Raw genomic sequence first — 12,003 nt, forward strand, 5'->3', positions numbered from 1 at the left:
AGAAGAAAATAAAATTCTTCGGCCACCTCTTGCGTTTGGAGGAATCAAGGAAAAGTAAACGACTCTTGGAAAGATCGCTAAAGCTAAAAACGCAACCGGTGTGGCTCACTGAGGTGCTTCAAGACGTCAAAGAAGCAGGCATTGCACTGCAAGATATCAGGACAGGATCTGGAAATTATAACAACTTGCCCGGTGTTAAATTTGCAGAAAAGCCTAAAAAGGAAAACTGGGATGGTTTGGACAGAGGAACGGAAAAGGGATTTTTCCAGGAAAATGAAAGAGTATTGGAAGATAAGAAAGAGTAAACATAAATGACTGATTTTGTTTCTAAGACATTTTCCAGTATCAAAATGATCTTTGTTTCAGTTTAAAATGACATTACAATATTTTTCTGTCACATTTTGGTCTGTTTTGTTTTTAATAAATAAAAGTCAAATTTCTTAAACTCTTTTTCATAATCAATCCAACTATAAAATAAATTTCCTCAGAATTAAATTTTCTACAAACTTCTTGTTTACCGACAATTTAATCAAGTTATTGTAAACCCTAAAACATTTTATGTTTTAGGGTTTACATACAATAAAACACCAATTTTTTTACGTTAAATAAATTTAAATAATGTTTGATATTTGTACCTGAAAAATTATTTAAAAATTAATACAACAAATTTAAATCAATTTGTTAAATACTTGCTAAAACCATCTTTTAAGTATTTGTGGTTAGTTATTTAGCATTAAAAAATTTTTTTTTCAAACTATATTTACTTTATTTTTCACATTTTCTAAAAAAAAAAAAAAAATCATAAAATAATTTGTCAATTTAAATTGATTACAAAGATTTTTATTTAGCGTCAGCATTTCTGCCTTTTATTCAGAAGGTTTTGGGTGAATCCCAGTCAAACTTTGGATTATTCATACACTATAAAATTCAGCTATCACAAATAATGACAATTAGGCCTGTTGTCTGGAGAATAAATTCATTAAATCAAAGTCTTTTGCTCATCTTAATAAAACACTGGACAATAAGTTTTAAACATTTTTTTTTCTATTCTCTTTATTTCCTACAATTAAATTCTCTATAAATTTTATTAGAAATTTTCATTTGTTTATTGACAATTTAATTTTTACAGCGAATCAAAAAGAGCAGATTTTTGGCCATTACAACAGTTTTCTCAAAAACTACACTCTATATAGTATGAGATATATTTTATCAATTTTTCAGAACAAAAAACACATAAAATCACCAAATTTGCCCCAACAAAACAGAGTACTTTATTCTTATGAGTAAAAATCAGTTTGATATATTTAAGTAGTCATAACAAAAAGCAAAGGTTATTTCAGGACATCTGTATTTAGAAACCTTTTTTTTTTTGTTTATATCAATATACAAAATCAGCTTCTGAAAAACTGGTGCAACTTTAACTCTACAAAGAGTATGAAGAGTACTCTACAAAGTATGAATTTTTAACTTTTAACAATGTAAGCAACAAGCTATAGAATGAAAATGTAAAATAGAATTGATTTTAAAAAAATCCTGTACTTACCCAGTAGGAAAAGCCAATCCAGCTTTCAACCCATTTTCTCCAATCAATGCACGAGAAGTCTTCTCCAGCTCTTCACAAATGTCTATCATTGTCATTCCTGATTTTACCCATCGTTGGATATATTGTCGAGTCTAAAAATAATAAAATATAATTTGATTAAAAAATAAAAAAAAAACTACATAAAAACATATAACAAGTTTTATTAAAATGGTACAGTACCGTATGATAAAATGGAGATTCAATTCTCTGAATGCACTCATACAAATTAAAGACGCTAGAAAGGTTTTGCGATAATAGACGATAATAGATCATCACAGGTATCCGTTATCACAAGTTAGCGCACATTTAGGCAGCTCCCAACCCATCCTGCACTGTAGCCATTCTAGTCACTACCTGTGTGATCTGCTTTTTAATTGTTAGTGAAAAGACGCAGTCATGTTGTCAACGGTTAAAAACTGAATACTGCGCAATTTTGCATGCGGCTTAAGTGATGATCACTGTTTAGAGGAAATGACTCCTGTACTTGGAGAGGACTGTCCCCATCGATAATATTTCGGTGGTACCGGCATTTCAAAGAGGAAATTTTGGCCTTGAGGATGCTCCAAGGTCGGGTCGGTCACCTTCAACTGTGACTAAGGGTAACATTGCTGCAGTATGAAAACTTCTTGAGACGGACAGCCATGTGACCTACCACCAAATAGAGGTGTCCTTGAGGATTAATGCAGCAGCAGTTCGTGCTATTATATGAGATCACCTTCAAGTTAGAAAGCTTTGTATCCTTTGGGTGCCGCATTACTTGATGACAATCAGATGGCATGTCATATTTCACGGTGCTGTGAAATGCTAAAAAAGTTTGAAAATGGGAAAACTCCCTATATAAACAGTATTGTGATCGGTGAAGAAACTTGGCTGTACTATTGTAATGTCCTGACCCCGGCTCAAAGCAAAGTGCGAGTGTTCTAAGATGAGGAGCCCCCTTAACTATTCAAAAATCCAGATCGGTTTAGAAGAGAATGGTGGCCGTATGTTTTAATGTGGAAAAACTTTTAGAATGTTACACTGGAAAATCAGAAGATAGTCACAGAGAAGCGGTATACTGAATAATACTTGCCTAAAATAATCTAAGCTCTCAAGAAGCTGCACCGAAACTCAACATGAATAAATGGTTTTCATCTCGATAACGCTCCAGCACATTGGTCTAAAGATTGTGGCCAGCACCAGAAAAAACTGTCAACTGTCACAGCACCCTCCCTACAGTCCTGACTTTGCTCTACGTGTCTTGACTTTTTTTTCCAGGTGAAGAACAGACTGAAAGGGAGGCATTTTGCATTACAAGCGATAAAAACTTCCTAAGGGCTTGAGGTGATGAGTGTGTCCAGATTTCCAACAAAATATGGCAGGGTTTCTTTGAAGACTGGTTTTGAAAGGTGTTTGTGTTGTGGAAATTACTGTGAAAAATTGTAAAAAATGAAGTAATTTTATTGAATTTACCTATTATAACATAAGAAACGTATAGATATTCAATTCACAGCTAAAAGAAAAAAAAAGGAATGTTCCAGGCATTTGCCTGGGAGGCATTTTGCATTACAAGCGATAAAAACTTCCTAAGGGCTTGAGGTGATGAGTGTGTCCAGATTTCCAACAAAATATGGCAGGGTTTCTTTGAAGACTGGTTTTGAAAGGTGTTTGTGTTGTGGAAATTACTGTGAAAAATTGTAAAACATGAAGTAATTTTATTGAATTTACCTATTATAACATAAGAAACGTATAGATATTCAATTCACAGCTAAAAGAAAAAAAAAGGAATGTTCCAGGCATTTGCCTGGGAGGCATTTTGCATTACAAGCGATAAAAACTTCCTAAGGGCTTGAGGTGATGAGTGTGTCCAGATTTCCAACAAAATATGGCAGGGTTTCTTTGAAGACTGGTTTTGAAAGGTGTTTGTGTTGTGGAAATTACTGTGAAAAATTGTAAAACATGAAGTAATTTTATTGAATTTACCTATTATAACATAAGAAACGTATAGATATTCAATTCACAGCTAAAAGAAAAAAAAGGAATGTTCCAGGCATTTGCCTGAATGGATAAAGGGATACTGTGATAAAAACCTTGATAAAACCATAAATACACAATTAAAAAATTAAAAAATAAATGTGATTTCGTATTAATTGTTTAATTCACAATTCAGATGTTAATTAAAATTATATGAGCATGTATTTATGTACATGTTTAACAAGCTACAGAAAATTCACGCTTTTTTAATTTTTAATTAATTATTATTTAAGAATTCAATTGAAGAGTAATATTATTTCTGTAAAAGAAAATTGTATAATTGTATTTTCAATAAATTGGTGAAAACATTTTTTCAGAATGGTTCAGTAATTTATTAAAGCTTAACAAAACCCTTTTTCAGAAGCCAAAGTATTGTGTTTTTGAGTTACATGTGTTGAGTTTTTAAACATGGATATTATTTGTTTTTTTTTTTTTAACGAGCATTCTTTTTAGTATAGATTGTACATTCATAAACATAAACATAAAGATCAATAAACCTTTTCAACTTTCTAAATATGGATCTACATTATTCGTACTAGTATACACCAAACAGCCAATTTCTGTATCTTGATAGTTTGTTCTGATTTTTTGAGGGAACTCAAAGAGATGAGATGATATTTTTCAAATCTCCACCTATTAACAATGATTTATGTTTTGTTCCTTTGCACTATTTCCTTTGGTTTAAACATTTTCCTAGAATTTTTTGAAAGTTTATACTTCATATAGCTATTATGAAATGTCTACGAATTTTTAAATTACAGACCCTGGACCCAAAATGCAAACTTTTTTTGAGAATTTTCTTTCTTACTTCAGCCTGTATTAAAGCAATTATTATTTAGAGAAAACTTTACAAATTTAAGCTTATCCTATATATGAATATTTTTAAAAGTCTTTTTAAGAATTTATTCCCTCCTATAAAATATAAATATTCTATTTTTTGGATCAAACTCTTAATTTTTATTAAAAGAAATTTTCTGTATTTTTTCTTCACTTAGAAGCAATTTTTCATTACTTTCATAAAAGATATACTTTATTTTCTCAATATTTTTTCTGTTAGGAAACACTTTTTTATAAATAACTTTTTCCCAAATTTTTCCCCACAAAATAAGGAAGCCCCTAAAATCAAAAATTTTTTAATTAAAAATTTTCGAATTTTGATGCTTAAATCTTTTATTTTGATAATCATGACTTGATTGGCAAGCTGGCAGGATATGCATTTCTTTGCCAGGTTTTATATATATATATATATACATACACATAGACGAGATCTGTTCAAAAAATATGTAGACCAATGTCATAAAACAAAATGTACTTTATTTAGAAGTTACTTGTCTGGGTGCCCTTCAAAGTACTTTCCTCCCTGACGCACACACATATCCCAACGGTCTTTCCACTTTTGGAAACAGTCCTGGAATGCTTCTTTTGTGATGTTCTTCAGTTCCTTTGTCGCATTTGCCTCAATCTCAGGAATCGTCTCAAATCTTCTTCCTTTCAAAGGTCTTTTGAGTTTGGAGAACAAGAAGTCACAAGAAGCGAGGTCAGGTGAGTAGGGTGGGTGGGAAAGAACAGTGATCGAGTGTTTGACCAAAAACTCACGAGTTCTGAGGGCTGGAGAGTTGTCGTGATGAAAAAACCAGTAATCACTCTCGTAAAATGATCTCGAAATCTCGTAACATGATCCAACTGATATCCCCACACACTTCAGCAAGCTCTCTGATGGTCAGACATCGATTTGCCCGAACCAAGGTGTTGATTTTGTCTACATGTGAGTCGTCAGTTGATGTGGAAGGACGTCCAAAACGCTGATCGTCTTCAATCGATTGACGACCATCTTTAAAACATCCATGCCACTTAAAACATGTCGCACACTTCATAGCAATGTTGCCGTAAGCCATCTTGAGCATACCAAAAGTTTCGCTCGCAGATTTTCCAAGTTTAACACAAAATTTCACAGCAACTCTTTGCTCGTTCAAGTCACTCATTCTAAAATCCGCCAACGAAAAAAACACACTTCACAAACAACCGTGCAGCTAAGCAACCAATAATGATATTTGCAATCAAAAAACTGCGTTGTAATAAGCTGATCTGTACGAACATGGCGACGCTTAGCGGATTTGAGTGGAACCAACTGGACCCAGCAATTCAAACAGTCTACGTATTTCTTGAACAGACTTCATACATAACAATGACACAGTCTACTAAAAACATTTTGGGTTTGTTCGAGATTATTCGAACAACCAAATCAATCAATTTTACTTACAATATCTTAAAAATTGTTTAATTAAAAAAAAGCAAATCATATTTTTATATGATTTTTTAGCACTCTGACAATTAACAGTTGAACAGAATTTCAGGTTTCCATTCAATTTTATGGAAGATTGTTTGTAACATGCGGAAAGATACATTTTTCCCCATCTAAAATGGGAAATTACTAATTCTCTTAAAAATAATGAACAAAAGACTGTGATGAATGAAAATTTCTATCACCAAAGCAATACTAATGACAGAATGCATGAACTTTGGTCATTCCTTTACTCATGATGACACTAATTATTTCAGTTTATCTCTCATCAGCTACACAAGATACTACACTACATTCTATCATGGTTAATTCCATGAGTTACCTTATACGGAAAGTATCTTCTGAACCATCAAACATCAATATCTGGTCTCCCTAAAAATAGTGCTACAATTCTACAATTATAATTCCTATTTAAGATTTGTTTTAAACCATCCACAATCAATTAAACTATAGGATTCCATTTTGCTTTCTTTACTTTTTACTTTCTTTTTTAATTCAATTTTAAAGTTAATTCAATTTTCAATTTATATAAAAAATAAAAACTGACCTGGCGATGTGCTTCAGCCGCTTGACGAGCCTCATTATATATATCATTATGCAAACGATCCAACATCCTTGCCTCTTCACTGGTAAAACGTTCTTTAGCAGTTCGACCATCCTGCAAGGTTGGATATTCCATTTCTTGACCGACAGGATATACTCCTGGTAAAATAAAAAAAATTTTTAATAAATAAATCTTTTTTCTGATCGGTATAAAATATATACATCATGTCACAAATGCATATATTATGACAAATCATGGATAAAAAAAAAAGAAGAAAACTGCTTCAGCATTTATTTAGTTGGAACTATGATGGAGGGATAAGATATGGGATGTGTCTCAAAAACCCTCTCCCATGTAAATGTCAATCACACCTTCACAAAGTGTAGCTATGGCTTGCTATCATGGTGCATCCTGTTCTCACAGACATAGCTCTGGCGACTGAGTGGCCATCAGTATAAATGGCCCCCCCTTCTATAAAGTGCCAACAGCCTTTGATGAGCAGGTAGAAGGAAGAGCACTATTGTTCTAGGGGTGTGAAATTGTCCCCAAAGGCAGATGAATCACCAGATCAACGGCACTGGAATACAGAAGACAATGTAATGCAGTGGGAAACCACAGCATTAAAGATCCTTAAGGATTTCAGATATCCTTAATCCTTGTTGATCATGGAGTGGGATGGACCTTTTTGTAAAAGACTCTGGAGCTAAAACTTCCCCTCATTCAGATCTCCAGGAGGGGAATAAAAGGTTTCATGCTTATGAAGAAGTAAGATGAAGAACACAGAAAGGGTAACTGTGCAGGGAGGGCTGGACAAATGAAAAAGAAAACAAAAAATATGATAAGAATACAAACATGGAATGTACTGACACTACTGCAAAAAGGTAAGATTGAAAACACAGCACAAGAAATGATTAGAAATAAATCAGATGTACTTGGAATGAGTTAAGTAAGATGGGGAGGAAATGGAGAAATGTCAAGTAGGGACTTCCACTTGTACACTCGGTTGTTGAAAGAAGTGGTAGGAATGGAGTTAGTGTATTAATTATAAAGAGAATAGTAGGTAAGGTAATTAGGGTGGAATATCTTGATGATCACCTGATGATGATAAGGATAGAAGACTTTGTAATAATGCAAGTATATATGCCAACATCATTATATACTGAAGAAGAGGTTGAGAAGTATTATGGAAAGCTCAAAAATACACTAGAGAGAGAAAGGAAAAACGTATTTGTACTGATGGGATACTGGAATACTACGGTTGGTGGACAAGAAGGCAAGATAATAGAAAAATATGGTTTAAATAATAGAAACAAAAGAAAAGAGGGATTAGTTGAGTTCTGCATGGAAAATAATATGGTAGTGGGAAACACGATAATTGAAAATCATAAAAGGCGACATACATGGGTGTCGAGATTGGATGGAGAGAGGTACCAAATTGATTGCTCATACAACAAACGTTGTATGCTCATACAACAAAGATATAAGAACTGTATGAAAAATGCAAAAGCTTACCAGGTGCAGATATAAACTCTCATCAAAACTTAATAGTAGTAGAATCAATTTGAAGATCAAGAAAATAAAGGTTGGTCAGAACCGAAGTACATATGATTTGGAAAAATTAAGAGTCAAAGAGATGCAAAATAGCGAACTGGAAAAAACAAGAATGGGATGGGAGCCAAATAATGTGAATGATCATTGGTTAAATATTAAAAACAGTATAAAAAAAGCAGCTGAGGAATTCATAGGAATTAAGAACAGAGATAGAGTACGGAAGGAGTGGGTCTGTGAAGAAATGAATGAAAGGAGAAAATGGAAAAGTTGAAACAGGAAAGTGTAGTTGTATTATACTCGGCCTGAAAACACCAACTCCGCATATAAAATGAAAGTATTACTTACTATCATAATGTATGCGGTAATAACTATCATATTTACTAATTAAAACTTGTAATTAATTCTTTTATAACCTTTATTTGTACTAAATTATTAAATGCAAAGAAACATTCAATATGTTTTATGGCTTACGTTTGAATCAGTTACACAGTTGTTAGGTGTGAATATCATGTATTCAATGAAGAACTACAACGAAAAATAACATTTACGGATAGACAAAAACAACATGAAATGGGCAACCTACTGAAACAGTCAATCATCATTATCTGATAACAACATTGAAATAACATGAACAAGATAATTGCATAACCTTAAAAAATCAGTGCAAAACTATTCTGTAGAGTAAAACGTTCCAAAAAATAATTGTTTTTTTTTTTTTTTTAAATAACAATGCTTTATGTAAAATTTATCAACAGTACAACATTAACAGATCTGAATTTTTTACGTATATTCTGGATAAGTTCTGTTTCATGTTTTGACACGAATACGTCGGCATAACATTCAAATATATATGGGTGCTGAACCTGCATTCATCATTATGAAAACGGTTATTTGTTTAGACATTATGTTTAGATATGTAACATGGATTTACAGTGCATTAAATAAATTATATGAAATTCATCCACATTTTTCCAGATACATGTGGACTTACCTAGACAAAACATTTCCTCAGCAACGAGTCATATGAGAAGGTTGATAGCCTGTCCTCCATCATCTACAGATCCTGCTCTGTTGATCCTTATTTGAGGAGTTGCACAAATACATAAACATTTTCTGTTTAATATGAAATCTGAACTATTTAAAAGAACACAGGTTATTAAAACTGTTCTGTCACACCACATTCTCTGTAATATGTAGAAGAATTTGAATGTTGCCTTCATGCCTGCAGAGCAACTAAAAGGAATGTATATATCTACTGATTGGTTAAGATTCTTGGAGAGTTCTTTTCATTCTGATGTAAAATTCACGTATCTTTGTCACGCTTTTTTCTCTAACTAGATGGGTTTGAAACATCGCTGTTACTATATGGCCCAATATTAATAAAATACTAATGACTACAGTCGCATTACATATTTCACAGGAATTTAAAGTTTAATAAAAATTATTTTTATCGTAAATAAACCTAAATTTACATTTTAATTTTAAAATTATAAATACCATCACGAAACAAAGTTGAAACAGGTATTGTAGGCGGATCAGTTTGTTTACATTTACCGCCTTTCCCACGTTTACGTTTACTTTTGGGTTTTTGATTGGTTTCTCCCTCTACATCTTCATTTTCTTTATTAATTTCTCCATTGACAACTTCACCGATCTTTTTTAATGATTTTTCATTAATAGCCAATGTCGATATTTTATCGGCAACATCTTCTTCCTCTTCACCAGGAACTCAGCAGAAGCTTCACCAGCACCTTCAGAAAAAACAAAAATAATTTTTTTTGAGTAATACCAATGAAATTTATCTATTTGTAATTGATTTTGAAGGCACATGTACAATTTTCTTTTGTTATAAGCAAAATTGGATGTCATTAAAAAATGGTAAAAATAATGTAAATTTTATTAAAAAGATGCAACCACGAAAATACATTTTATTCAACTTATAACCAACTAGTATGCTGTGTAAAAAATATATATCAAAAATAATATAAGCATACTTAAATATAACATTTTTGTATTTTTCATTTTATATGTAGTCATATCTCTTTTTTACAAACCAGCACCTTGGTATAGGATCAATCTCCATGATCCTAATGTTCTGGTGGATCTCGTCTTTGCTTTGTTCATCAGTACTATTTCCACCATGATTTCTTAAAAATAAATTAATTTGCGAATGTAGTAATTATTTTTAGTAACATTCTACATGACATGGTACATTAGGTCTTAAGATGCTCTTGTACTCTGGTGTTTTTTTAAATTTTTTTCAATTTATTGGGTAAAAATCTCTTTATAATCTTGATGTAAAAAACTACTTTTCTGAAATAGATATAGCTGAAGAAAGAAAAATATATATAGTAATTTTTTAGCAGAGAGGTGAATATTAAATAAATATTTTCGGTAATTTGTGATCTCTAAAAATAAAACTTCAACTTTTGTAAGAAATATTTTTAGCCGAAATATCCCAGTAAAAATTTTAAATTTTATTTCAGCCAAAACATCCCCGTCCTTTATTTCAATTTTTGAAAAAAATTAATACATACTTTCTCCCTGAAGGTAGTACCTGACTACAAAGTTTTAAGAAAATTGGTCTATGGGGTTTCAGTTTTAACACTAAATACAAACTAGCACGCATACGGCAAACAGCCATCTGACAAAATTATATTATTTGGACATCGACGCACTGGAATAATATTTTTTTGCATATTATTTATGAATGATTTAAATTAATTTTCTTATTAAAATATTTTCTAAAATGTCTCCAAGCACAAAACTTGTTAGTTTTGTGAAAAAATCTAAAAAAAATTGTTTTTAGATTTTTTAGGTAATTATTCCCGTTATATAACGGGAATAACGGGAATTTACAAGTTTTATTGTTGAAAACAAAAAGAAAATTACATGCCATTAAGCGTACCAACATAAAAATTTTCAATTTCTAAAAACAATGTCCATCAGATGATGGCCATTATGCATTCTTGGAAGTAAATGTTGAGATTCTGCATGGCACTTTGAAACACTTCCATGGGACCATATAGTCTGATGGTTTCAGTTCTTACACAACTTGAATTTTGTAAGGATGAAACTTCTAATCGCTGTGGATTATTTGGCAGACAATTGTTCAGTTTAGCTTCAATGCTGCTGCGTGTTTCCTTGTCGATCATCGTAGACTCCTTCCAATTGAGGCCCGAACTGCTTCAATGTTTTCTGGTGTTCATTGAGTTCTTTGAACTCCTGGTGGTTTCTTTTTTAGAGCTGACCCCATCTCCTCAAAATTCTCAACCCACATCTTGATCCGTGACAAGATGGAACGCGATCATGACGTACTAAATTGTAATGATGTCGGAATTCCTGTTAAGCAGCAGTCACACTGTCACCGTTCTTGCAAAATGCCTTCACGGCAAATGCATCATGCTGTATACTGACCCATTGCTCCATGATTACTAAATAGATGGTAGTTGTGCTCAGAAGACCTTTCTACCAGTTCCTAAGGGCTGCCACTAGTACTTTCAAAATTTCCGAATTCCCTGTGTCATCCTGTATATTAGGTACTATGCTTAGCAATAAACAAAAAAGCTTGTAGGAATTAAGACTATGGACTGATAAATTTCCCAACTGACTATCTGCAGTATAACGTAAGAATTCACAGTTTGGATGACAATTTCTACATGTACAAACAAAAAAAATCTTTAATAAAATATTTAAAAAAATACATGTAGACAATTTTATATAAAACACCAACTAACAGCTAAGGCATCTACTTTGGAAAAAATCCAGACCTTTTACTTCTCATAAAATCTAATTATATTATACAAATTTACTTCTTACTAATCTTCAACAAGTTATTTTACTGGAACTTTCCACTTTAATTTAATTAAATTTGGTGAATATAGTAAAGTTTTTCTGTAAATACTTTAGACTAAAAAAATTTTTTAATTCTTAAGAAAAAAACTGTTACAACAAACTCCATTTGCATGATAAATTGCTCTCAAATTATCACGTTAATATAGATAGACATGA

At 32.0% G+C, this 12,003-nt stretch overlaps 2 protein-coding genes across 2 annotated transcripts in view; both read right to left on the reverse strand.

Moving 5' to 3' along the window:
* Window positions 1–9,623, reverse strand: part of LOC142333394 (methionine aminopeptidase 2-like) — a 29,631-nt gene extending 20,008 nt beyond the window's left edge. The window contains exons 1-3 of the mRNA XM_075380427.1: window positions 9,490–9,623; window positions 6,445–6,599; window positions 1,544–1,674 (exon numbers count right to left, since the gene is read on the reverse strand). Of these exons, the coding sequence (XP_075236542.1) occupies window positions 1,544–1,674; window positions 6,445–6,576 (263 nt within the window). The 5' untranslated portion in view covers window positions 6,577–6,599; window positions 9,490–9,623. The remainder of the gene's footprint in view (window positions 1–1,543; window positions 1,675–6,444; window positions 6,600–9,489) is intronic.
* Window positions 1–12,003, reverse strand: part of LOC142333334 (dynein axonemal heavy chain 10-like) — a 363,654-nt gene that overhangs the window by 327,144 nt on the left and 24,507 nt on the right. The window lies entirely within an intron of this gene.

This window comes from Lycorma delicatula, chromosome 12 (genome assembly GCF_047948215.1).
Source record: "Lycorma delicatula isolate Av1 chromosome 12, ASM4794821v1, whole genome shotgun sequence".
Taxonomy (NCBI): domain Eukaryota; kingdom Metazoa; phylum Arthropoda; class Insecta; order Hemiptera; family Fulgoridae; genus Lycorma; species Lycorma delicatula.